Here is a 25070-nt window from a genome sequence, read left to right as displayed (position 1 = left end):
CCTGATTGTTTGATGAACATCTGCATGATCTTGTTCTGGACTATGATTGTTTCATTGATCATTGTCTTGAACTTGTTCAATAGTATCACTTGAGAGACCCTTTACAAATGTATATTCCTTTTCTTTATAAGCAACCTTCTTCCATAACTTCTCCAAGTCCAATATTTTTCCACTTTTCTTTTCAATCACACTGGTCTTGTAAAATGAATCATCAAAGTCTTCAGGATAAATCTTGAAAGACCATATCAATTTCTCATGATCAAACATCCATGCTGCACCATCAACTGTGTTGAACTGATTTTCATTAAAGACAATGTCAGATGATTCAATTACACTCATATGTTCTTTCACATATACTCTGTATGCTTTTGAATGTGTAGAATAACCAACAAAGAAGCAATCCAAGGATTTTGTTTGAAACTTGTTCAAATAATCCTTGGTATTTAGAAGAAAACATTTGCATCCAAAGGGCTTGAAAAACTTTAAATAAGGCTTTCTATTATAGAAAATTTCATATGGTGTCTTGTTATGCCTTTTGTTGACAAGTACCCTGTTCTGAACATAGCAGGCAGTATTAATGGCTTCAGCCCAAAATGTAACTGGTAGATTAGCATATGCTATCATGGTTCTTGCAGCTTCAATAAGTGTCCTGTTTCTTCTTTCTGCAGCACCATTTTGTTCAGGAGTTCTAGGAGCTGAGAATTGCTGAAATATTCCCTTTTCTGTGCAAAATTCTTCCATGACTCCATTCTTGAACTCTGTACCATTGTCACTACTCATTTTCTTCACTTTCTTATTCAGTTTGTTCTCAGTCATTGTCACACAACCCTTTATCAATTCTGTAGTCTCATCCTTTGCACTTAGGAAATAAACCCAAGTGTATCTTGAGTAATCATCAATGATCACCAGATAATATATTTTCTTTCGTATACTTAGCACACTCACAGGACCAAACAGATCCATGTGAAGCAATTAAAGTACATGATCAATTGAGTTGATGATCTTTGTCTTATGAGAGGATTTGTGCTGCTTGCCTTTCTGGCATGAACTGCAATGATCATCCAGTTTGAATTCTCTTGTGGGTAGGCCAATGACATGCTCAACCTTAACAAGTCTGTTCATGTTCTTCATATTCACATGACATAGTTTCCTATGCCACAATTTTGACTCATTGTGGCTTTAGAAACAAAACATGTACCACCCCTTGAAAAATCTTCTTTCATATTTAACTCATATAGGTTGCCATTTCTTGGGGCCATCATCATAATCATTTCAGGTGGGATTACAAATTCTGGTTTTAAGATGAAACAGTGTGAGTCATCAAAACCAACTTTGTATCACTTATCACACATTTGTGATATGCTTAGCAGATTGTACTGTAGACCTTCAACATGAAACACATTATCAAATGAAACCTTTCCATTTGTTAAAATTCCCTTTCCAACAATCTTTCCTTCATTTTCATCACTTACAAATGCCACAGGGCCTTCAAACTTTTCTTCATAATTAACCAATGACCTCCTGTCACAAGTCATGTGCCTAGAACATCCACTATCCATGTACCATATGTCATTAAGTGGAGTGGACTGTTCCTGCACAAAAGAAAAAGTTTAATTAGTTGAGTGATGAAGTGCAAGCTATTTCAACTTGCAACTCATCAGTTTCAATTTTAGTGGCAGTAGTGAAAGTGAGTGTTGTTGGCTCAGGATCTTCATGAGTGGCTTCAATATTTTCTGAATTGTCAGTTTCATAACCACACTCTCTTGGAGTTTTCACAAAGGAAGTTGTATTCTTGAATTCATCAGATGCATTGTTAGCTTCTGGCACAACATAATTTTTCTCATTTGAGAAATCTCTCACATCAACAGTCTTTATCACTTTGGTTTCAACTTTGGGTTTCCAAAGAAAACCTTGTGGTTCATAACCATGTTTCAAAAGATATTTTTCATCACCAGTGAGTTCAGTTGGTTTCTTTCTAGGAAAGATACCTCTGTTCTTTGTCTTGTTACTTCCTGATGATCCTTGAGAATCATCAGACTTCATAAATTGTGTGTCTTTGTTGGGAATACTTCTCAAGGGTTGAAAACTCTTTTTCACATCCTTTTCTGACTTCTTAGGAGAGACACTTCTTTTTGCTGATTTAGTTACAAGTTTCTTTGTCTTGACCTCATTTTTCTTTACTTTCCTTGTCTCCTTAGCTGATTTTAATTCATCTGCACTCATTGTTTCCTTTTCACACACCTTCCCCTTTCCCAGGTATGCATCATACTTTTGCTTGTATAAAACAAAGTCTTGTCCATACTTTGTTTCATCTGGGACATAAAAAGGTTTGAAGTTGAGTCTCTCATAACATGAGTCTGTGTGATGACCATACTCATCACACTTCTTGCACCAAACCTTTCCCTTGTATCTTTCATGTTCATTTGGTTTCTTGAATCTTTCACTTGGTTTAGGTGCTTTGACTCCAAGTGTCTTTTGAGTCTTCAGACTATCATAACCAATTGAAAAAGGAACAAATTCCTCAATCTTGATGTCTTGTCTTTCAAGTTTACTTTTGACAAAGACAATCTTTTCCATAATCATAGGTTCCTCATCTTGACTTTCTCTATGTCTTGACTTTCTTTTCTTATATTCTTCAATGGTTTCCACTTCTCCAACATCAAGTACATCATGACTAGAAAAGACTGGATAAACAGGGATAAAGTTTTCAACATCTATAGTTTCAGTCACCTTTTTCTTGTTGTTTTGCTTTATCCTTTCCAATACAGCTTTGCTTGGAGGCCTCACTGCATTGTAGCTTATCTTCTTCCTTTCACAAATGTCAAAAGACACATGTTCTCTTTTCATTCTTTCATTTTGCTTTTTCATTCTTGGTGTGACTGGTGGATACAATGGAAGTTCGTCAATTGATTCAGGTTTCTTCACTTTTCTTCCTCTATCAGCAGCCTTGATCTCTTCTTCAGTTATTTGATCACTCAATTCACTCAAATCATCTTGATTAAGATCATCAGAATCAAAGTCATTTTTAGAGACTTGCACACCAATTGATTTTTCTTCTTTCACTTCTTCCTTAACCACAAACTCACCTTCTGCATTTACTTCAACATTTTTGTACAACTAAACAAATTCTTCTTTGTCATGAAAAACATCTCTGAATTGTTGCAGGTATGCATCTCTTTTCTCTTTATCAACTTTTGGCATAAAGTTGTTATTGAATGGTGGTGGAACTGCGTTGTATTTATCTTTCTCACTTACTTGGTTTAAGATACCAAATATGTTTCCAGTGGAAACTAAATTCTTCAAAAATTCATTTTCAATATGCAGTTTTGTGTTCTGCACCTTTTCTTCAACAATCATCTTCTTCAATCCATCAATTTCAGCGGTGTATCTTTTCTGAGCTCTGTAACTACTTATGCAGTCTTCTTCTAAACTTTTAATCTTTTCTTCACTTATCAACTCACTTGCCTCATATCCATTGATGATACTTTGCTTCCTAAAACACTCACTTTCCAGCTTGCCTACTTTTGTTTTTAATTCATTGATTATCTCATTCAAATCAATAGTAGGAGCAGAGTGTACCTGAGATGATGATTTAGCTCCCTTCTCAATCAATGCCATAAATGCCACATTTGCCCTCTTGATATCAACAGCAATGTCTTCTTCATGATTGCTACAGTCAAAACTACCCTCATGCTGTGTGGTGACAGCCACATTCCCTTGATTTCTGGGTTGATTTTGATTAGTTGGGACTGAGTTGTTTGGAACAGTTTGAAGGTGTTGATTGTTGTTTCTTTTAAATTTTTGATTCTGAGGCACAACTTGATGATTATTATTCATTTGAGGCTATTGAAAGTTGTTGAAGTTGGAATTGTAGTTATTAAAGTTGTTAGGATTGTTGTTTCTTTGCTGATTCTGCTGATATTGATGCTGCAGATTTCTTGACTGGTTTTGGTATTGATTCATCTGGAAGTTTCTTGGCATGTTGCATTCTCTGGCAAAATGACCATGCTGTTGACAGTTATAGCAAATGGTTTTTGACTTGTCAAATCCAGTTCTTTCATTTGGCCCTGATAGGAGTGATTTACCAGTCATGTTGTATAGCCTTTTGCTTCTAAGAGCCAACATGGCTGCTTGCCATTTCAAATCCATGTCTTCCAAATCATCAGCATCTATATGTTCATGGTCATCCTGGATGACACTTGTATGAATCAGATTTTTTGCTACAAAAGCATTGTATGATTCTGTAAACATAGAGAACAAAGCCTGTGTTTCACTTCCTTGGCCACTTCCTCCACCAGTGTAAGGTACATGTCCACTAGACATAAGCCTGTGTTTCCTTGATGACTTGTACCACCACCAACAAAAGATTTAGGTGTATCCACACCATGCTCAACTGGTTCTTCAATGATAGGAATCGATTGTTGATTTTTGGTTGTCAAGTTTCCCATTGGTGCAATGAGAGCATTAGTGACCTGGAAACATGGCTTCTCTTCTTTAATCATTTCATTTTCAATCATTTCAATTTCTGCAGCATGAAGAAAGCACACTAAATCATCCACTTTCAAATTATTGAAATTGGGCTTTTGGAGGATGAATTTGCTGGCAGTGTACCATTCCTTAGGAATTGAGTTAAGCAGCTTGGTGTTCAGATCAAAATCAGTCATGACATAGTCAGTGGTTCTCAGCTCATTCACAATTGCTAAGAGTCTTTGCAGAATTGACTTCAATCTCTCTCCATCCTTGCATTTAAATCTCTCTAACTGTTGCTTGAGCCTCTGCTTTTTGATGTTCGTCAATTCAGTGTCCCCCTCAAACATTTCAAGGATTGAATCATACATAGCCTTAGTTGAGGTGTGATGTGCAACCTTGATCAATATTTCCCTTGACAGGCCTAGCTTTATCATGGCTAAGGCCCTGTCATCCACTTTCCTCATTATGTCTCTTACAACAGCAGTTGCGTTAGCACCATATTAGTGTTTTGAGGACCATTCTTGATTGAATTTCATATATCCACATCATTATAGCAAACGGCTGCTTCAATAAGACCTTCCATTTTGTGAAGTTTTCGTGTCTATAGAGTCTAGGAAACTTATTAGTAGATACCACCTGTTCTTCGTAACCAGACATTTTGAAAATCAAAATAAGTTTATTTGTAAAAGAAGTTTTAAAAACAATCAGATATGAAAACCGGTTGTTCAGATCTGATGAATCTGGTGCGAATAGAACAAGAATCAGAGGTAAAGATTTAAACTTTAATTGAAATAAGGAAGAGAAAACACTGGAAAGATGTAGATCTGGACAGAAATGACGAACAGAGTAGATGGCGTCACTCTTTAATGGAACAGTATTCTGCTTACATCATTGTTCTTCAAATCTTGAATCAGCAACAATTTCTTACTAAAATAGCAGTGACCATCTCTAATACCGCTTGTCAGGTCCGTGATTGTAGGTAGATCGTTAACAAATTAAGTCATAACTCACACCATAATGTGTTGACAAGAGAGTTAATGACGGGTTGCTATATTTAAAAAGAAAACCGTTTGATAAAGGCGGAATCAATAACAAACAATTTGGTTGCTGAGCAATCAAACAAGGTTAACTAACACACAAGATTCACTCAAAAGATTTCCATTTATATAAAGTTAATCATACAAATGATAATCTATCTAGGGTTTCTTGATGGAAAAGTTTGTCCGTACAATTCTAAGAACGGCCGTCACTTGACAAATATTCTTTTTAATATCGTATTCAGCCGCCCTCCAAAGGTGTGCCCTAAATATTCCTTTTATAGGCCTGACACCTCTGGACAACTGTCATTCCTTCTAGAAACCCTAAATATATCGTACATATTCAAATTACATATTCAAAATAATCCTAAGTGTATAACAAGTCTTCCGGGTAGGCTTTGTAGAAGTAAACTTCACCGAGTAGACTTTGTGCTCTGCCTTCCTTGTTTGACTTGGTAACCTTGAAGTGTGCCCAGGAACAGTTTTCCGGGTATGCTTTACCTGGAGTATTTTCCAAAGGAAAATACTCACCAAGCAGACTTCAATCTTCTTGATTCTATCAGACTTTGCCCGACATAACCTTACTAGCAACCTTGTTCTTTAATGGTTCCGTCAACTCCTTGCTTGGAATAAGCTTATTAGCAATGTGTGCTTGGGATCACTGTACCTTGCTTGAGTTGAACTCTGCCCGATGTTACTTGAGATATTTCATTAAACATCAAGCTTACCTGGACCACTGTATTATTAAAGAATACCTTGCCCGATCTTCCAATTACTTGGCTTCAAGAGCTTGGTTAGCCAAGAGCTTACTCTGAAGTAAACCTTACTCAGCTATGAAGAACAAACCTGCTTGATATAGAGAACCTTGCCCGGGTATACACTAATTAGTGAACCCTGCCCGGATATCCTCTAAAGAAGACTTCAAGAAGATAACCTTGCCCGATAGGCAAAATATCTTGCCCGACCAAGTAAAACCTTGCTCGGATGTCTTAGGTGTGCCCGGCTCCATACTTATCAATATCTGAGGAGGTTGAGAAGATTCCAATCTTCCATATGATCTGTTTTGGGTCAAATCTAGACTCAATAGCCCGAGAAGGAAGACAGACCGCCAAATCCTCCATCTGAGAAGCATCAGGAGTGCCCGCTTCCACCGCCGGTAAAAGATTCTTTTTCATATTTATTCGAGACTGGGAACGTTTCTAGCTCAGCGGGGAAAGATCCTGTGGAGGGTGGGAAGGTGTCAAAAATGCAAGAATCGCCATCTCCTGCTACGTTCGGATTTTTGACAATTCCCTCCCGTTCTCCAACAAATGTTGAAGATGTGGAGCATCCCCAACCGAAGAATTTTGATTATTATGGGAAATCCAACCCAGGGGAGGACGACGAGAGGATCGTTCGAAACTGGAACATCAAGAAGGGGTCCCGCCTTATTTATCCAAAAACTTGTGTGACATTTTTCAACCAGTGTGTCCCGACAGCGGAGTGGATCTATCAGCGAGGATCTGTATAACGACTATTCCTCGTCCCTAGCAAACACTATGGCTTGTGAGCAGGAAATTTTACGGGAGTGGCGATCGATGGGGGAGCGCTGGAGCTAGCTGATTCAGTCTTCTAAAGAGGCGAAAAGGGAGGCTCAAGAGCAGCGCCAGGCTGCTAATACTGCCAAGTGGAAGCAGTCGGATGCTGAAACCGCTCTCAGAAATGAGAAGGATAGGCATTCGGCTGCTTCCCGTCAATGGAAAGAAGCCTGTAAGAAGAAGAATACCCTTCTTTAAGCTGCCCGAGCCAAAACCCAAAAGAAAAAGGATGACTTGGCTAAAGCACTGGATGCCAATTCAACAGTAGAGGAACAAGTGGCTCACCAAGGTGTCCTTATCCAAGGGATCGAGGCGGATTCCAAGGTGCAAAAAGAGCGGGCGGAGCTCCATGAAAAGAGAGGTAATGATCTGCAAGTCGCTTATGACTCTCTTCTGCATGCTCGAGATGAACCGGAAGTTCGTGCCGCAGTATATTTGGATGAAAAGCAGAAAATATCCGCCAAACATAACGAGCTTCAGTTAAGGGCGGAGTGGGCAGTGGAAGAGCGACGTTGGCTGCTGGATCGAGGTCTTAACGCGGTATGCTACTCCACTCTTCCGCTATTTCCCATATTTACATGTTTTACTAGTTAACGAATCTGTCTTATTTCTCCAGGTCATCTGGCGTATTAAGGAGGGCGCGGAACTGACAGATAGCCTAGCTTTTTTGCCTGCTGCTTCTAAGAATGCCGGCCGTGCCTTGGGTTTTAACGAAGGAACAGGTTATGCCCAAACTGGTCATTCTTTCGAAGAGCATCCGTTGCATGGGTGTAATGTTGCCCAAGTATATGAGGCGCGAGTTCATGACTATGACAATTTGTCATTCCCTTTAGAGGCCATGCTTCCGGAATTCGCAGTAGCTGACGATGGTGTGGAGCGATTGAAAGAATATCTAGGAGGAGGAACTGAACATGACTCTTAGCCCACTTGTAATTTCATTTTCATTTTTGTACTTTGTAAATATCTTTATCATTAATGCAAAGAAATCTTTTTGTCTTCTTTTGAATTCTTTATTTCTACGCATTAAGATAATATCTTATGATATATTTTTTGAATTCTCCAATTTTGAATATTTTGCAAGTGGGCTAAGAGTAGTGACATGGCGAAAGGAGAAACGTCGCAACGTAACTGATGGGACGCATATGACGCCTGGTGACAGTTTACTTTTGCTTTTTCGACTTTCCCGCCTGACGTGTCTGCTTCTCGTTGGTCTATATTTTTCTCTCTCTACCGGCGTCCGACCAATCGCATTAATTGCGATGTGTATAAATAGGCCATATCCTACAATTTATTCATTCTTATCTCCTTCCAATCTTTTTTACTTCCTCTCAATTCCAGATCTGAGATTTCCAATCGCTGTTTTCGATTAAAATTGGGCAAGGATAAGAAGAAGGATGCTTCAATAGAGAAGGTAGTTATCCACTGGAAGAAGTTGGATTACGAAGATATCGTCAACATTTACGGCCTGGAAACTAAATGGGAGCCTGAATACCCGGCGGGCGGGTCTGTTGCCACTGATCCTCCGGCGGGAAAGATGGCTGTATGCGCATACCATTTTACTATCGGGAACTTCCAACTTCCTATGACGAAGTTTATTCAGTCTGTCTTGACGGCTTATGGAATTCATTTGTTGCAGGTCCATCCCGCTTTCGGGATCGAGAAATTGAGCCTACCATTAGTCGGTTCGCCGTTTTTTACAAAATTGCTAACAAAGGCGGGTGGTATAGTTGGTCTACCATCGGGAAAGGAGCCATTGGTACCGAGTGGTACCGGAGTCTCCACGAATGGAAACCCAAGTTCTCTTGGGTCTGGGAAGATGTCATCCCCTTTGAAATGACATATCGTAAGGCGGAGGACGGGTTTCCCATTGTTCATGCCACTACAGAGGTAAACCTTCCGTGGTTCAACACTTTGACTCACACACCTACCCCCATTTGAGCAATACATGAGGGAGCGCTAGTGGCTGCAAAGATGAGCCGTTAATGGCCATTTCTAGACTCGGAACCATATTATGAAAAACCCGACAAAAGTAGGTTTAGCTATTGCTTTATAATGGTTCCACCTCAATTCTGACTGCTGTTTTTGTTTATGCAGGTGAGGGTTCCGTCTTCAGCACGCTGCTGGACCATGAGGAAGGTCTAATGGTGCGTCGTCCTATTGACCCAAAGGACGCGCCCATTCTTGAAAGGACCCGCACCAATTTTCAGTTTCCCGCTAATCTCTGCCCGGAACCCATAGTTTCCGAGGCGATGTATGCTAAAGGTGAGGATCTTGTCAAAAAAGGTGAGAGAATTCTGAAACCCCGACCACTTACTGCTGTTACTTCTAGCGGGGTGGTATTACTTCTCTCATCTAGAGAGGAGTCATCATCCCGTGAAGAAGGAACACCATTCGAAGCTACTAACACTTTAAATGCTCTACAATCGGTTGTAGGCATTACACGCAAGCGGAATCAAGTTCCAATTACCATTAAGGTGGCGGACAACGAAAGTGCTAACGTCACTGTAGAGGATGATGTTGTCAACGACATTGATGATCCTGTCGTTGATGTGGGCATTTCTAAGGCATCTAGCAAGCGGAAGATGTCCTCCATCAAGCCAGCCATTGCCTCAAAGGCAAAAAAAGACTAAGCTAGGCAGCCGTCTTAAGCAAGTTGAGTCTACTGATGATTCTTCGGGTAACTTCGATAATATTAGAGCATTAATAATTTCTTTTTTATTTTCTTAAAGCATGTTGCTGATATAGACATGTTGCTTTGCAGAATTTTTGAAGAAATCTTCTAATGATCATGTCGGTCCAAGGGGGTCGACACCGCCTGCCACACCGCCAACTTCTCCACCAACGGGTGTGCAGGAACCGATGGTCATCACAGATACCCCTCCTTCTGGAGGTAAGAAAGATGGGAACCCCAGAGACCCCATTGTTTCTTCACCCTTCCATTTTTCCTATCGCTTTAGGGATCAGGGAGGGGGGTTAGTGCGTACAGTCTTGGCCCACAAGCGACCTTGCCTCTTCCTGAGGAGGATCCCACAATGGATCGTCCGTGTTGGTCCTTACGCCAGGACTCAACCTTTTCCGACGTGGACATTTGCGAAGAATATCTGCAAGGGAGTCTTCCCTCAAGAGAGAGGGAGCATCAACGTAAGCGTCCGCGCCAGGAGTTGTTGAACTCCTACTCTTATAGCCTAGCCAACACTATTTCCACTACTCAAGAGTTATGTCGAGATTGGCTAGGCATGAATGAAGAGTGGGAGGATCTGGAGGGTAGGACGAACCAGGAGTAGCAGGAAGCCAAAGACAATCATCTGGCTGCTAATACCGCCGAACGCCAATTGGCGGATGCCAGGACGGCATTAGAAGCGGAGGAGGCTCGTCGGTCTGTGCTGAGGAAGCCGAAACTGCTCTCCAACAACAACTGGATGAGCTTGAGGAGCTTATCAAATCTTTGAAGGCTGAGTCAGCCGCCAAAGATGAACGCCTCGCCGCCCTTGCTGCCAAGAACAGGGAGCAAGCCTTGGAATATGCTGGGCACAAAATGGAACTTGTCCGGGCCGAGGCGGAGAAAAGATGGCTGCTGGCGGAAGGAGTTCCCCAGGTGATTTGTTACTCTGGATTTTGTTATGTTCATAAGTATGTGCGAAACACTTGCTTTACACTTATTTCAACAGGTCATTGCCCATATTCACGAAGGCGATGAACTCGTAAACTGCCTTGTCATACTTTTGAATGCATCTTTACAATATGGCCGTCAAAAAGGTTTTCGGGAAGGTTTCAAATTTGCAGAAAACAGAAGACTTCCGGAGGAATTTGTCTTGCACGCCCGGGATACCGCTAAAATCCTCAACGAAAAGACGAAGACGTTCGACAGTTTGAAATTTTCAATTGAAAATCAAATTTTCGAACTTGCGGATAAAGAAGACGGGGTTGAATAGTTAAAGCAACTTCTTGCAACTGTCAATGCCGATCAAGAGGATGCGGAAGATGCAGCAACATAGTTTTTTTAGATCTATCTTCCTTGTAAACTTTTTGTAATCTCATTTGTACATTAATAAGAAGTATGTTTTATCCGATACACTTTGTCTTATTTTTATAATATAAGTACATGTAGGACCTATTTTTGTCAATAAAGGATTACGCCATTCTTGCTGTTTGATCATATGAATCCTTTTGGTATGCGGATCTGAATATATTCCGCGGGTGGCATATGAGGGGTTCCTTTCCTACCCGTGGGAGACCCTTGTGGGTATTTGGGTTTTTTTGGTACCCTACCTCTATAAAACATAATATGATTCACAAATAATGCTAAGAGACACTTCATGTGTCAACATATCTTAGGTGTAAATGATATCGAAACAAGCGTAATTTGTAGACCAAGTTCGTAATTTGTATTTCTCGATTTTTATTTTGAATCAAAAACCTAATTACAAATCACAAAACTGAAACGTAATTCACCAAAATTCATCAATTACGCTCAGCTATAACATGAATATAAAGCTGAATTACGATATATTCCAAACAAAACTGATTCATAAATCATCGAGTTTTTTTTTTATTTTTAAAGTTGAATTAGAATATTATAGAAACATCCAAACGATTTACAATGAGGTGGCGGGTAAGCGGGCAACAAGCTGCGCCGCAACCCCCTTTGGATAGCAAACCCAAAAGGGTTTACGCTCTATTTCACAAGCATGAATTTTTGCTCTGTTCGAAAAATGAATTACGCTTTGTTTCACAAACATGAGTCTATGCTCTTTTCGAAGCATCTGTTTTACAATCATCAATTTAGCAAACCAAAATCAGATGAACTGATTCATAATTTCACAAACCAATACCTTCGATTTTGAATTTCAATTTGTTTTTGTTTATGACATTGGTTGTCAATTTTTGGGTAGATATCTGATTTTGGTCGACGATTTAGAAAAGCGAACTGATTCATGATTTCATGTTAATTGAAATTATGTCACTAGCGTGATTGCAGATGTTTAATTAGGACCAAAGCAGAGCTAAACTTTTTACATCAAGAGTGAATGTTGTTAAGTGCGCTTTTGTATGATAGAATATTATTGTAACTAGATTATTGACCCGTGGGCGCCACGGGTGGAAAAATATAAATTTTGTAAATTAAAGTGGAAAACATAAGTTTATACATACATGTCGAGACGATAAAGATAATACACAATGGTTAATAATGTCGGTAAATAAATAAAGAGTTTACTAAACATAACTTTCAAAGTAAAATAAACTGCAATTTACAATCATTCTATAGATTAAAAATAACAATTTCATATATTACTAAAGAGCACCTTATAAACAACATTCGTAGTTTTATTTGTCACTTTTCCTTCCTTGTCTAATATAAGCATTTTAACACCGTCTCTACTCTTCACTCTTGATAAAGCAACATATAGTTGACCATGCGTAAACACCGGTGCTCGTAGGTATATGCCAACTTTTGAGAGTGATTGGCCTTGACTTTTGTTAATTGTCATTGCAAAACAAACCGCAACAGGAAACTGTCGTCGTTTTAATTTGAATGGTAGTTTCTTATCTGAAGGAGTTAGACCACTATGAGTTATATAAGTGCGAAACCCAATATTAGTACCTGAATTTACCTTGACTTCGATAAAACATCTCCCCAAATTAATAACTTGTAATCTGGTCCCATTGCATAAACCGTTCTTCTGATCAATATTTCTTAGTAACATTATTGGCACACCAACTTTTAGAACCAATCTATAATTAGGCATACCAGAAAACTTTAAACCATTTAGAAAATACGATGAGTGTAATGCTTGATCGAAACCAGGACCAACACTTTCAGAGTTGTCTAAACTATCAGAACTAAGATATTCAACTTCTTCTCCAGGAAACATAGACAAAAATTTGTCATTAATTTCTTCGACAACCTCATTTAAAGGTGCAAGTATGGCCCTTTCATGGAAATACAAAATATCATTACATTTTTCCAATAATGATGGATAAACAAAATCAATCAAATCAGAGAGAGGATCGGCAGAATCACGAATCAAAAGATCATCTGGTATCTTTATAATGACGTTACCGTCATTGTCACCACCAAGTTTTCCTTCACCGAGCTCCAACAACCATTTTGCAAATCTAATTGTGTCTTCCAAATTTGATGATTGACATCCGACAGTTAACCTCATAGTTTTGGTTAACCTAAGAACCTTGCATTTGGTCCAAATGTGGGATAAACTAAGTGAAGCATTAACAATGTCACTACGTGACCTATTTTGTACCACATGTAGGATTTGTCTGAAATTACCACCAAACACAATCACTTTACCACCAAATGGATGTTCACAGTTGCTACGGTTACCATCTTTTATAACATCTTTTAAAGTCCTATCCAAGGCTTCAAAAGCATGTTTATGTATCATTGGAGCCTCGTCCCAGATAATGAGATCGGTTTTGTTGATTAAGTTGCAAATATCTGGATTTCGTTTTATTGAGCATGTAGAATCCTCATTTAGATTTATAGGAATTAAAAATCTAGAGTGAGCGGTTCTACCTCCCTCAAGTAACAAAGATGCAATACCGCTGGAGGCAACGTTTAAAACAATTTTACGTTTTGATCTTATGGAAGCCGATAAAGTCTTCAATAAAAATGTTTTCCCGTCCTTCCATAACTGTACACAAAGAAAATACCACCCCTCTTTTGATCAACTGCTTCCATTATCTGATTATATACATCTCACTGCTCATCCGTTAATGATCTAAAAATACGTTCAAACTCACCAGTCATAACTTCTGTGTCGTACGCTAGCTCCTCATTCATAAAATGATTTGTTGATGCCAAAATACTATCATCATCATAGAAAGGCATTGTAGGAAAACAACGGAGAGTACAATTATTTCTGGGAAGGAAGTTCTCAATTTCAAGTAATGCTAGGTTCTTTAATTGTGTCTCTGAAAGCACCAAATCTGTAACGATAAATAAAATATTTAAACTGACTATTTAACTTAACATTTTTATGAATGTGTGAAAGAAGTTCAAAAAATAACAAATTAAAAAAAATTTGTACCTGAATTTTTCTGGTCATTTTGTTGTTTTTAAAGAATTCCATCTATTAATTAATGCCAACACTTTTCCCATACGTCATCCAGTTTAGATAAAATGTATGTGATTAACATTGTAGCAAATAAACTACGTAAATAATAACCACTTGCTGTATGACTTGCTTCTTCAATAGCTTCTATATACTCGTTGTCACCGTCTAGAAGCCCTCTTTTATAACACGCATCCCTATAAGTAGCACACACTTCACCATCAACAGTACGAATATCTTCAAAACACATAGGGCCTTTAACCTTGTTTAACAAAATTCTTAGATAGTATGCTTCATTGAAAGCCGGAGGGACATGATGAACAAGACCAATTCAGAAACCTTGTTTACGTAGGCCCCAAACCCTTTCATCGGGTTTCCAAACAAATTTTGTTGGAAACTCAGCGTAGGTTAGCGTTCGAGCAAGATCATATTGCTGATTACACTCCATCCAAGCAATGAATTTTGAAGAACCAACACTCGGTTTGTTTAAAATGTCTTCCACGTCGTCATCATCTGCGAAAACAACTGTTTGTTGTCCAGGTAAATGAAACGGAAGACGAGTCACATAAGGTACTCTGTAATGGACGTCAAAATCTAGAATTCTCCATGCAGCCTCACATGCAGATAGATATCTGCAATCATAAAACGCCTTAACTTCATCGACCACTTCTCCTTTATTGTCAGTCTTGTCTTATACAAGTGATATAGTGCACGATCGGGGCCGCCTTTATTAATGTACTTAAACAAATACTTAACCGAACCCTATTGGTTACACCATTCAACATTAATACGGGCATGATATTTTTTTTTAACAATCTGCTGTTATATGGAACAACATGTCTGTTGTCTAAATTTACCGCAGACTTGACAACAACACTACCCAAATCTCTTCTTCGGTAAACAAGAAACCCATTCGAATCAATTGACGTCTCGTTCTGAAATTTCTTTGGGATTTTTTAGAACATGAGTTATCAACCATGCATAAGAATTTTTGCTGAAATAAATTTGTCTATATTCTCAGGATTATGAATTTTGTGCTCGGAATGCAAAAACAGGCAAATATGTGCATGTGGCAATCCACGTTTCTGAAATTCAATTGTATAAACAACTGCAAATAACAAATAGTACTGGATTAGAAAAGTTATTGAATACAAATATTATATATGTTAACAATATAAGTCATATTAACATAATTTTCATAAAATAATTATCATCAACAAATAAAAAGAAAACATTACCGACTTGCAGCTTTCCAAACATAGCCCTATCCTTCAGGTCTTTCATTAACGAATCAAGCTTCATCTTGAATAACCTACACAATATATCTGGCCTGTCTTCGGATTTGCGATTTTTGTTTAGTAAAAATCGCTTGATTTCGGGCCAGTTTGGGTTGAATGTTATGGTGAGAAAGAAATCTGGATAACCAAACCATCAACATATAGTCATTGCATCGAGATAATTCTGCATCATATATCGAGCACCTCCAGTAAATGATGATGGTAAAATGATACGTTGTCTGGCGGTAGAAACATCGGAGGTACCAGCCGAATGTATGTTTCTTAGGTTCTCATAAGTTTCAGACCTAAGATTTTTTTTGTTGTGTGCGGACATAATGCATCCTTTGAGTCTCTATCATTGTATAGGCATAAACAAACAGTTGCTGAGTTAGTCTTCCGCTGTTTAAAATCAACGAAAAACCATGTGGCCTATCTTGAAACCTGTATGAAAAGAATTCACGCATTTTGCACTTCTTGCGTTTGCGCTTTGTCGACCCTCGAAGTTCACGATGTGCTATGTCAATTCTATAACCATCTTCACCATATGGAAAAATATAGGGTACTGAAGAGGAACATAACAAGGGTGCAATTCACTGATACGTTGTAAAGCTCCACTTTGAGTTGTAACAATTATATCTCGTTTATCAATTTCTTCACCAATATCTCCAACGATTAACGCTGCCACTTCAAATGTTGTTGGCAGGTTGTAAGTCCTTGCATCTGTTTGTCATGTTCCAATTATTTTCAACTTTAAATCCATATTTGGATTTTGTTGAAAACAATCCCTTGACATCCGATAACTTTTAACCAATGGATTTTTAGAATCTAACATGTCTTCAAGATAATTAATTATTTGGTTATCTAATACTTCAGAATTTGATTCCGTATCCCTGAATAACAAAATAAATATGAGTTAACATAAGATATGGACAGAAACTGAAATTGATTTAGTAAGGTGTCACAAATTTAGATTTCAATATTTAAAAAATGAGAATACTTACCGAAAAATCAATCGTCTATTTGATATTTCGTTCTCCGTATCGTAAATGTATAGTTGAGAGAAACGTGGGTTTTGACCAGACATAGGAAGAAGACTTCCCAAGGAATGATAATTCTCTCCACCAAGTTTGAGCGCATTTCCTTTATTAACTGAATTATCTACCTTTCCACCAAGAGACGTAAACGAAAACATGGAATTATATCGCCTGATGTTTTTCAAAAAAAACTTGCTCGTAATATCATGACCAAGGAACATATTTACATAACTCACTGGTGCCGACTTCATCTCAGGAAGTTGCACATCCCCATAACTACAACAAAGTGAGTAAGTTGTAATCCCATTGTTTGTTTTTCCTCTTTTTCTCTCGACTTCCCATAATAATGCATTGCACATTCCACACATGAAGTTTTGATCACCATAATCTAAATACGCTGTTAAAAATGAAGAATAATTTTATAAAAAATAAAATAAAAGTTATAGGAAAATTGACTAACAAACATGTACTTAAAAATACACCAACAATCATATATATTATTAATTTTATGCATACCTATAGATATTCCTTTGTAAACGTTGACATGATCGTCTGGTGCGTCATTCGCTTCAAATTCATTTAAGTTTGCCATAAGTATGGGTTCATTTATATGAACATTTCTGTGAGATGTACGCTGCGTTGATGACGATTCAACACTGAATGTATTAAAAGTGGCCGAACATCCAGGGGTTGATATATTTGAAGAAGAGCTAAAATTTTGCCTCGTAATATTAGACAATGGCGTCAACTGATAAGTGGATGAGACATTCACACCTATAAACGAAAAGTACTTTAATATTTTAAAAACAAATAAAATCCTTGATGAGTATTATAAACCAATATTTTTGCTACAATACCATTGTAGTTGGTATTTAGTTGTATTACCTGAATATATTATTCCTTGTCGTTGATTTGTATTTTGAGTATTAGCGGTCTTTTGTCTTTCGTGTAAAAACATCATCTCAAGCCCTTGGTTATCCGATAACGAACCTTGTAATGTGCGGGTCGAACAAACTACAAAATTATTAAATAATTACAAGTTAATTATAAATGTAATAATTTAATTACGAAAAGAGAAAATTACTAACAATGAGGATGTACATTAATAAGTAAAATTTGACTGACCTAAACTACTTTGACCGGTGGCATTAAATGTGGATAACGATGCCGATTCTTGATAGTCTTGCCCAATTTGTGAAGTACTTGCATTAGTTAAGGTTATCATCTTATTTAATCTCCTAACATCGGTTGCTGCCAAAATAAATAAATTATAAAAAGTATTTGTGTGTGTATAACTTAAAATTAAATTACATTAATAGATGGGTATTAATATTGTAAAAATAAGTATTGTTTTTGACATTTTGTTTAACATGTGTACAAATAACATACACGGAAAGTGTGTCACATTTTCAATGATACGAAAAGATAGAGGAGACGGTTAAATTGTAGTATTGAATAAAATTAGTCATTAATTACTAGTTAAGGAAAACGTTTTTTACAATCTAAATTTAAAACTAATATTTTCTATTACTATAATCATAAAGATACTTATCATTTGATGTAGAACATCTATTTGGGTTGTTTCTTTTATTTCTCCTTTGGTCGATAACCATATTTCTATGTCTTCGATTCTCAGCGGCATTTGCTTCTTTGGTATGTATGGTGACAACTATTATTTTTTTAAAACAGAACAAATATTATATAAATATTTTTGTATAACATATCAAATCAAGTATGTATATAAGTACTACATCCAAATGATCAAATGATTAGAAATACGTAACCTGTGTTATTTGAGTTGGTACATATGAAACCTTCTTGATTGGTTGGATTCTGATTCTCTTTTCCAAAGTGTTTGAGTAACATTAGTTGATGTGATTGGACAGCAAACTATAAATACTTATTTGTTTGTACAGAAATGTAATCCTAAAATGCCTAGAAATTATACATGCTCAAACAACTGAATTATTATATATAGAAAGTAACTAAGCTATGTGTGGTAACATATTCACAACAGTGATTATGTAATATGTTAAAATTAACAAAAACACATTTGCTTATATATAAACATCAATAATCAAATTGGCTAAATTTTTATGAAATTGATTGTTAAAACAGACTTTGTAAAACAACTCATTTATAAAACACATATTTTAGTTTAAAAACATAGATTGCTTGATTTTTATAAAACATGTATGTAATTATACCTAAACATTTATTTCAAAAAGGGTAAAAAAAAGGTTATATATAAAGTGAGAGGTATTCCAAATTAATGGAGTAAACGAAATTCTTTTGGTGTGACTCTTAAATGAATTATAGTAAATATATCTAATGTTAGGTATCGTAAGTTTGTATGTAACAAAATCAAAAATATTTTATCAATCTAATAGATTCTCAAATTAATATGGATATATGAAGCCAAAAAGAAAAATGCATTACCGTTTTATATGATACTTAATGGTTCTCTTAACGAAGACACTACACGTATTTAAAATATAATAATTAATATAACATTTATAGGTAAAAAAATGTATATAAAATGACTAACCGTTTGACTGATTTTTCTTATTGGAAGAGGGTGACTCTATAATACTGCGTTTCTTGGATCTTAAAGACATCTAAAATATATAAAAACTTACGGTTAGCATATGAAATTAAAAGAAAAAAAAACAAAATAAACAAAACGTAAGTACGATGCCACATGGTTATATTTATTTAACAAAACATTGCATTATACAACAAAAACGTTCATACACATATGAAATAATTCACATACGTAACCTTTTTAAAAAATATTTACATACATAGGAATCAAACACTTCATCATTCAATATATAATGTAAAATCAATAATATCTTAAAAAACAATGAAAAATGTTTAAATCATCTAAAATACGCTCCTTTACGTTCATACCTTTGTCAACTACAATTGTATAATACCATTAACTCTTTATGGAATGAAAGTCATTAACAATCTTCAATAAGAAAGTTGATAACAAATAATGAATTATTATTAATGTATTGGGTGTTATAATATATATATACTTTGAAATGGATATCATGAAAGTAAAGGAATATATAGTATTTACGTATCAAACTTTATGTATTATGGTAAACATAAGTTAAGGGAAGACCAAACTATCAATTAGGCAAAATTTATGTTTCTACTAACTAAAGACATTATTATAAGTTAATATATTAGTATATTTACCTAATATTTCAATTTTTATAAATGATTCTAAAAATATAATAACATAAGCCTCCAATTTAGCCTTATTTAGAGGGATATTTGTTATTACTTTTTTCACATATTTTATACTTTTGGAATAATATTTACATACATACGAATGAAATACTTCATCATTCAATATCTAATGTAAAATCAATAATATCTTCAAAATTATTGACAAATATATAAATAATCTTAAATACACTCCATTGTTATAAATTTAATGTTGATCAACAGTTATATTTAGTTAGTATGGAGTATTTCTTTTCCAATTTTTGAAAATATATAAAATATACTAATATTATATAATAAGAAATCAGAAAAATAGGGTTAATAATTATTAGTATACACTAATAGATAGCTATCATTATTAAAAATCCTTGGAAACATAAAACCGTCATTTACTTTATTTGGTAAAATTAAAATCCATTACTCAGTATTATTTTTCATACTTGCATTCGAAGGGTTTTCTTCATCTCTCTCAAAATTTTATAATCCATTTTGATAATGTCCACAATTTTTCATGGGAATTACTGTCTGTATTTGAGGAAATATGAATTTGTATTAAATGATTTAACCACGGTACAAAGAGACAATATTGAGTCGGTTCTTTTATTCAGCAATCTGTGGAAGCATCAAATACATCAAATAGGACTTAGGAAGGAGATACCATGTCAAGAGGAAACCAATCTCATTACTATTTTACATGAGTTTCTTGAAGAACAAAACCAGCCGGTTCTCCCATATGTAAATGTGAGGGAATGGTTTTACTATCCAAACCAAACAAAGTTGTTATAAAGTTTCAAAATGGACAAACCAAGTTGATGAATCCTAAGTCACTTTTGAAATCTGATGATTTAATTATTCTTAGAGAGTTGGATGTGTTGAAGCTTGGGAACGTAAGAAAATATATTGCACACATGGATTTGGAAAATGAAATGGCGAAGAAGGTGAAATGGTTATCTGAATGTGATAATGATGAAAGAGATTTTGATGATGTGCCAGATTTTATAGATTGTGATGATGAACCATCAGGTAACCCAATTTAACAATGTTTTAAAATTTGTTTATTATATTAATTTAATTAATTTTTTTATTGTTGATGATCAGATGTTTGCATAACTAGTTTAAAAAATTTTTAGGATGTTTGATGATATACTAAATTGTGTATCATATTGGAATGCTATTGTTTTTTTTATATTTTTTTATATTTTTAGGTGATGAAGCTATTTAAGTATGTTATGTTGTTTAAGTTTGAAGAAGTGGATGGCTCACGAATTTGAAAGTTGATGTTGATGTGTTTCGTGTTAGTTGTTTTGTGGTTGGGAATAGACTAAGTTATTGTAAATATTAAACTATAATATGTAGACAATGACCCTTGTTAACGTTTTGATCCAAATATCCGGGAATTTGGATGTGTGTTGATTTACACGGTATGAAAGTTTGGATATTTGCTTTAATAGTCGTGTAACCCGGTTTTATATCATACTAAACAGTAAATTATAATAAAAAAAACAGTATATCAATTGTATGTTAACAATTAATATAATATTAATAATTCTTATAGTATGTTAAACAAATTGCAGATTCATACATTAACCGGAAATATGAGGTTGAGGTAGTTTATATTATGAGTAGAGTAATAAACAAAAGACCGAAACACCATAACTAAACGTGGGCCTTTAGTTAACAATCCAATACCAAAAGAAAAACATTAAACATAAATTAGTATGGAACATTATATTCATCATCCCTGTCATCATATAAAGGAATGCTTGCCTTCGGTATGATAATCTTCAAGAGGATATACGCTGTCATGTACGAAATAAAAAGGTATTATATTAGGTATGTAAGGTATTGTTATGTAGCATGTGTTTATAAACAAAATTATAAATACCAAAACACTAACCATTCGATTGTACGTGGTCATGTTTTACAATTTATCTGACGTTGTTTGATGGCAATTCTTGTTGACCTTGTGACATTGGAGTTAAGGATGCTTTACCATATACAGGATGAACACCAAAATCGATGCGCTCAATACGGTCCTTGCTAAACACATGAATTACTAATTCATTGTAATGTTTGGTATCAAGCACTATGTAATCATCGGTTCTTAACTTAACATGACTAGCAAGCTTAGACCATCCACTTGTAAATCCATGTTTGCTAGTATTGGGTATAACTGTTAAAATGACATCCCATGACATTCCATCAACAGTACTTATAACCCATTGTAAATCGTGATTTAAGGTACGATATGTCTTTAATTGATCATCCCTCGAATGCTACAAAATTTTTATGGACAAATTAAGAAATTGAATAATACAAATTAAATAATGATTTAATATCATAATATAAATATACCAGTTATTAATAAACGGGTACTAACCAGATACTTTAAGGCCGGGTCAAAAACTAATGAGTCAAAAACCCAGAAATCCATACATGGTTTTTGAGGGACGGATATAAAGTTCCATCGATTTTGTTCCATTGGTATAAATACCAAAACATCACCAAATTCAGAGCCTGATTCGCTAATTAAACTATCCCAACCGGATATGAATATATAATTACCTTCAACTAATTGAACTTCAAGAACCCGTTCATCCCATAAACGTTCAATAAGAACACGATGAACATCACAGTTATGCGAACATATTTGGACACATGCGTTATTGGGTAAGGCCTATTCGTTAAAACAAATCATACCATAATTAATTGAATATTGGAATAATATTATTGTTGTATAAAAAAACTATAATATTAGCAGAATTAATCGATATGTATAAAAAAGAAGCTTCATCAAACATCTCTCGATTACCGTTACCTGTAAAGAAGAATCATAACATACATAAAACCCAGGATAATCCATCTACAAACAAGTTATAAATGTTATATGTTAAATGAATAACTAGTAAAAAGGAGAATATCATTGTGAATACATTCAAAAACCAAATGTGTGTTAATTAAAATTCAATTTAAAATGTTACATCTTAATTTCTTTTAAAGATATTGAAAAACGAAATCTCATTCTCAATACCTATAGGATTGAATAACAATCATATAGGTATTTAACATACTAAATCACATTAAAAAAATTAGTAATAACCAAATCAAATAATTTATAGACTACATGAATAACAATCATCTACCTTGTAACAAATCAAGACTACATTCTAAATCCTGTCATGGTAGAATAATAATTTATAGACTTCAACATATTATTGATTTAATGTGATTTAAGGTATAAAAGGAGAATATCACTAATTAAGCCACACTACAAGTCCGGAATATAATCACGACTGCATATTATTTGGGCTAATTTATAGGATTACTTATTTGTTTGTTCAAGTGCATAATACTAAAAGTCTGAATTAAAGGGAATTGATATACAACTTTTTATTTTATATTATTTTCTAAAATTTTGTATTATACACTCAAAATATGTGGTGTATCATAAATTTTTAAAAATTAATGATAACAGGTTATAAAAGCTAAATTTATTAAAGTAATACAAAAATAAATCGGTAGTAAGAAATATATAAACATATATGTTTTCAAATACACACGTCTATGAGATAATTACTATAATTGTATACTAAAATATAAATATACATTACACAATTATTATAATATTTAATTTGTAACCATAAGAAGTGGTGTCAAGGTTGATAAAAACTTCAAATAGTTGGAAATAACAACATGTCATATAGTGAACTTAATGTTACTAACATTTCAAGTTGAATAGTATGAACACGAATTATTAAATACATGAATGGTACAAAATATAACGACTCATTAAAATACGTATTGCAAACTTTTGTAAAGGACAATTTGATGTTCTAGTTACACTTAAACACCATTTGAGTTAAAACAAAACGTAAATACAAAATAAGATAAAGTTTCAATAAACACACATAATTAAATAGTAAATTCAACATCAAACCTTAAATTCTAAATATTAAATGTACATCCAAAAGTAAACATGTTAGTGCTTAGTCATTACATTAACATTAAAATGGATAACCAAAATTAAGAAGTTCCAAAACATAAAGGCTTCAACCTGCAAAAAACACTTGATTTAGGATTCTACCAGGAAATCTTAGGATTGATCTTTGAATTTCATAAAGAATCAAAGAACGCATGTTTCGGTTGTACTCGAAAACACAACGCCGGCCAATTGGAATACGATTAGCAACCCTAAACTGTTCCCAATCATGAACCCGGTAGCGGTCTTTAAGGACATATTTTTCAATGCGTATCTCGGTTAAAACATCTGATCCAGAGAGATTTATGAGAATCATATATGTTTCAACATCCAATCCGTTATCACGTGCAAATTCTACGGGCAAACGCTAACAATAAACATTTCAAACGTGTCAAAACATGTCATATTAACAGAATATAAGTAGGAAAAATACATGTATAATAACTAAATGTTAAGCAAATCAATAACTTACCAATCGCTTGCTAACTACAACATCTACAAAGTTGTTTGCTTCATAATCAAATTCCTTACAAGAAATGTCTTCAACCATCTCATCACTAACTTCCAACTCCTCATCACCCACTGAAGGTTAAAAGAAATAAAGAATTACAAACACACATTTCAATAATGGTTTTAAAAATTATAAAACAGCAAAGGTTACAGTATCAAACTGTCGATAAGTTCTTCGGATTGAATTTCTTGATCACTATCGTCTTCAAAAGGAAATGGGAAAATGCCAATTTCTGGATTCACATGAGGACCATAATAGACCATAAAAGGATTAAAGTCAATGCGTTCAATGCCATAGACATCAAACACATACATTCTGTAGGTCGTATCACGAATATGTTGGAAGACAACATGCTCATCGACCGCTAGATTAACATAAAATGCAACTTCCTCCCACACACCATTAAGTGCAAAAGTAGAATAACCGGTGTTCACCATACGAATTGGTATATCCCATGACGGACCACCAGCGAGATAAATATGAAGACTTATGCCATCAGCTACGTTTCCAAAGTAGCAAGTAACCTGATCGTCTATCAACGGCTAATACATGTTGAAAATCATAATTACAAAAAGTTTAATACATCAAACTAACACATAAGAAATTGAAAACATATTAAAAACTATGAAGCTAATAAGTAAAAACTAAAAACACATACAAGGTAAGTTAGAGTTGCGATGCTTCCAAATGCTTTTCGTTATAATTAGGCTAATCCGGAAGACATACAAATTTCCATTCATGTAAATTATCCTGAATAAACACAAAAACATCACCTACCATCAGATGATGTCGCCTCAAAATTTGAGTCCATCCAAGAGTTAAAACATATTGCTCCTCGATATACTCAATACGTGTGAGATGACCGTTATCATTTG

The 25070-nt window shown here is 35.0% G+C and overlaps 1 protein-coding gene across 1 annotated transcript; it reads right to left on the bottom strand.

Annotated features, from left to right (window-relative positions):
• Window positions 1–12339: 12339 nt before the first annotated feature.
• On the bottom strand, window positions 12340–17057 carry LOC143591869 (uncharacterized). Its single transcript, XM_077071940.1, has 12 exons — window positions 16982–17057; window positions 16702–16862; window positions 16433–16593; window positions 16233–16321; window positions 15964–16151; window positions 15012–15089; window positions 14852–14916; window positions 14494–14786; window positions 14269–14391; window positions 13804–14029; window positions 12834–13645; window positions 12340–12344 (listed from the first exon to the last, which is right to left on the bottom strand). The coding sequence occupies exons 1-12, from the start codon at window positions 17055–17057 to the stop codon at window positions 12340–12342; spliced, it is 2277 nt and encodes a 758-aa protein (XP_076928055.1).
• Between the last annotated feature and the right edge of the window lie 8013 nt (window positions 17058–25070).

The sequence above is a fragment of the Bidens hawaiensis genome, unplaced genomic scaffold (genome assembly GCF_021521415.1).
Source record: "Bidens hawaiensis isolate Kalapana, Puna unplaced genomic scaffold, B.hawaiensis_p1.1 tig00040110_1, whole genome shotgun sequence".
Lineage (NCBI taxonomy): Eukaryota > Viridiplantae > Streptophyta > Magnoliopsida > Asterales > Asteraceae > Bidens > Bidens hawaiensis.
This window is presented reverse-complemented; position numbering and strand designations above follow the sequence as displayed.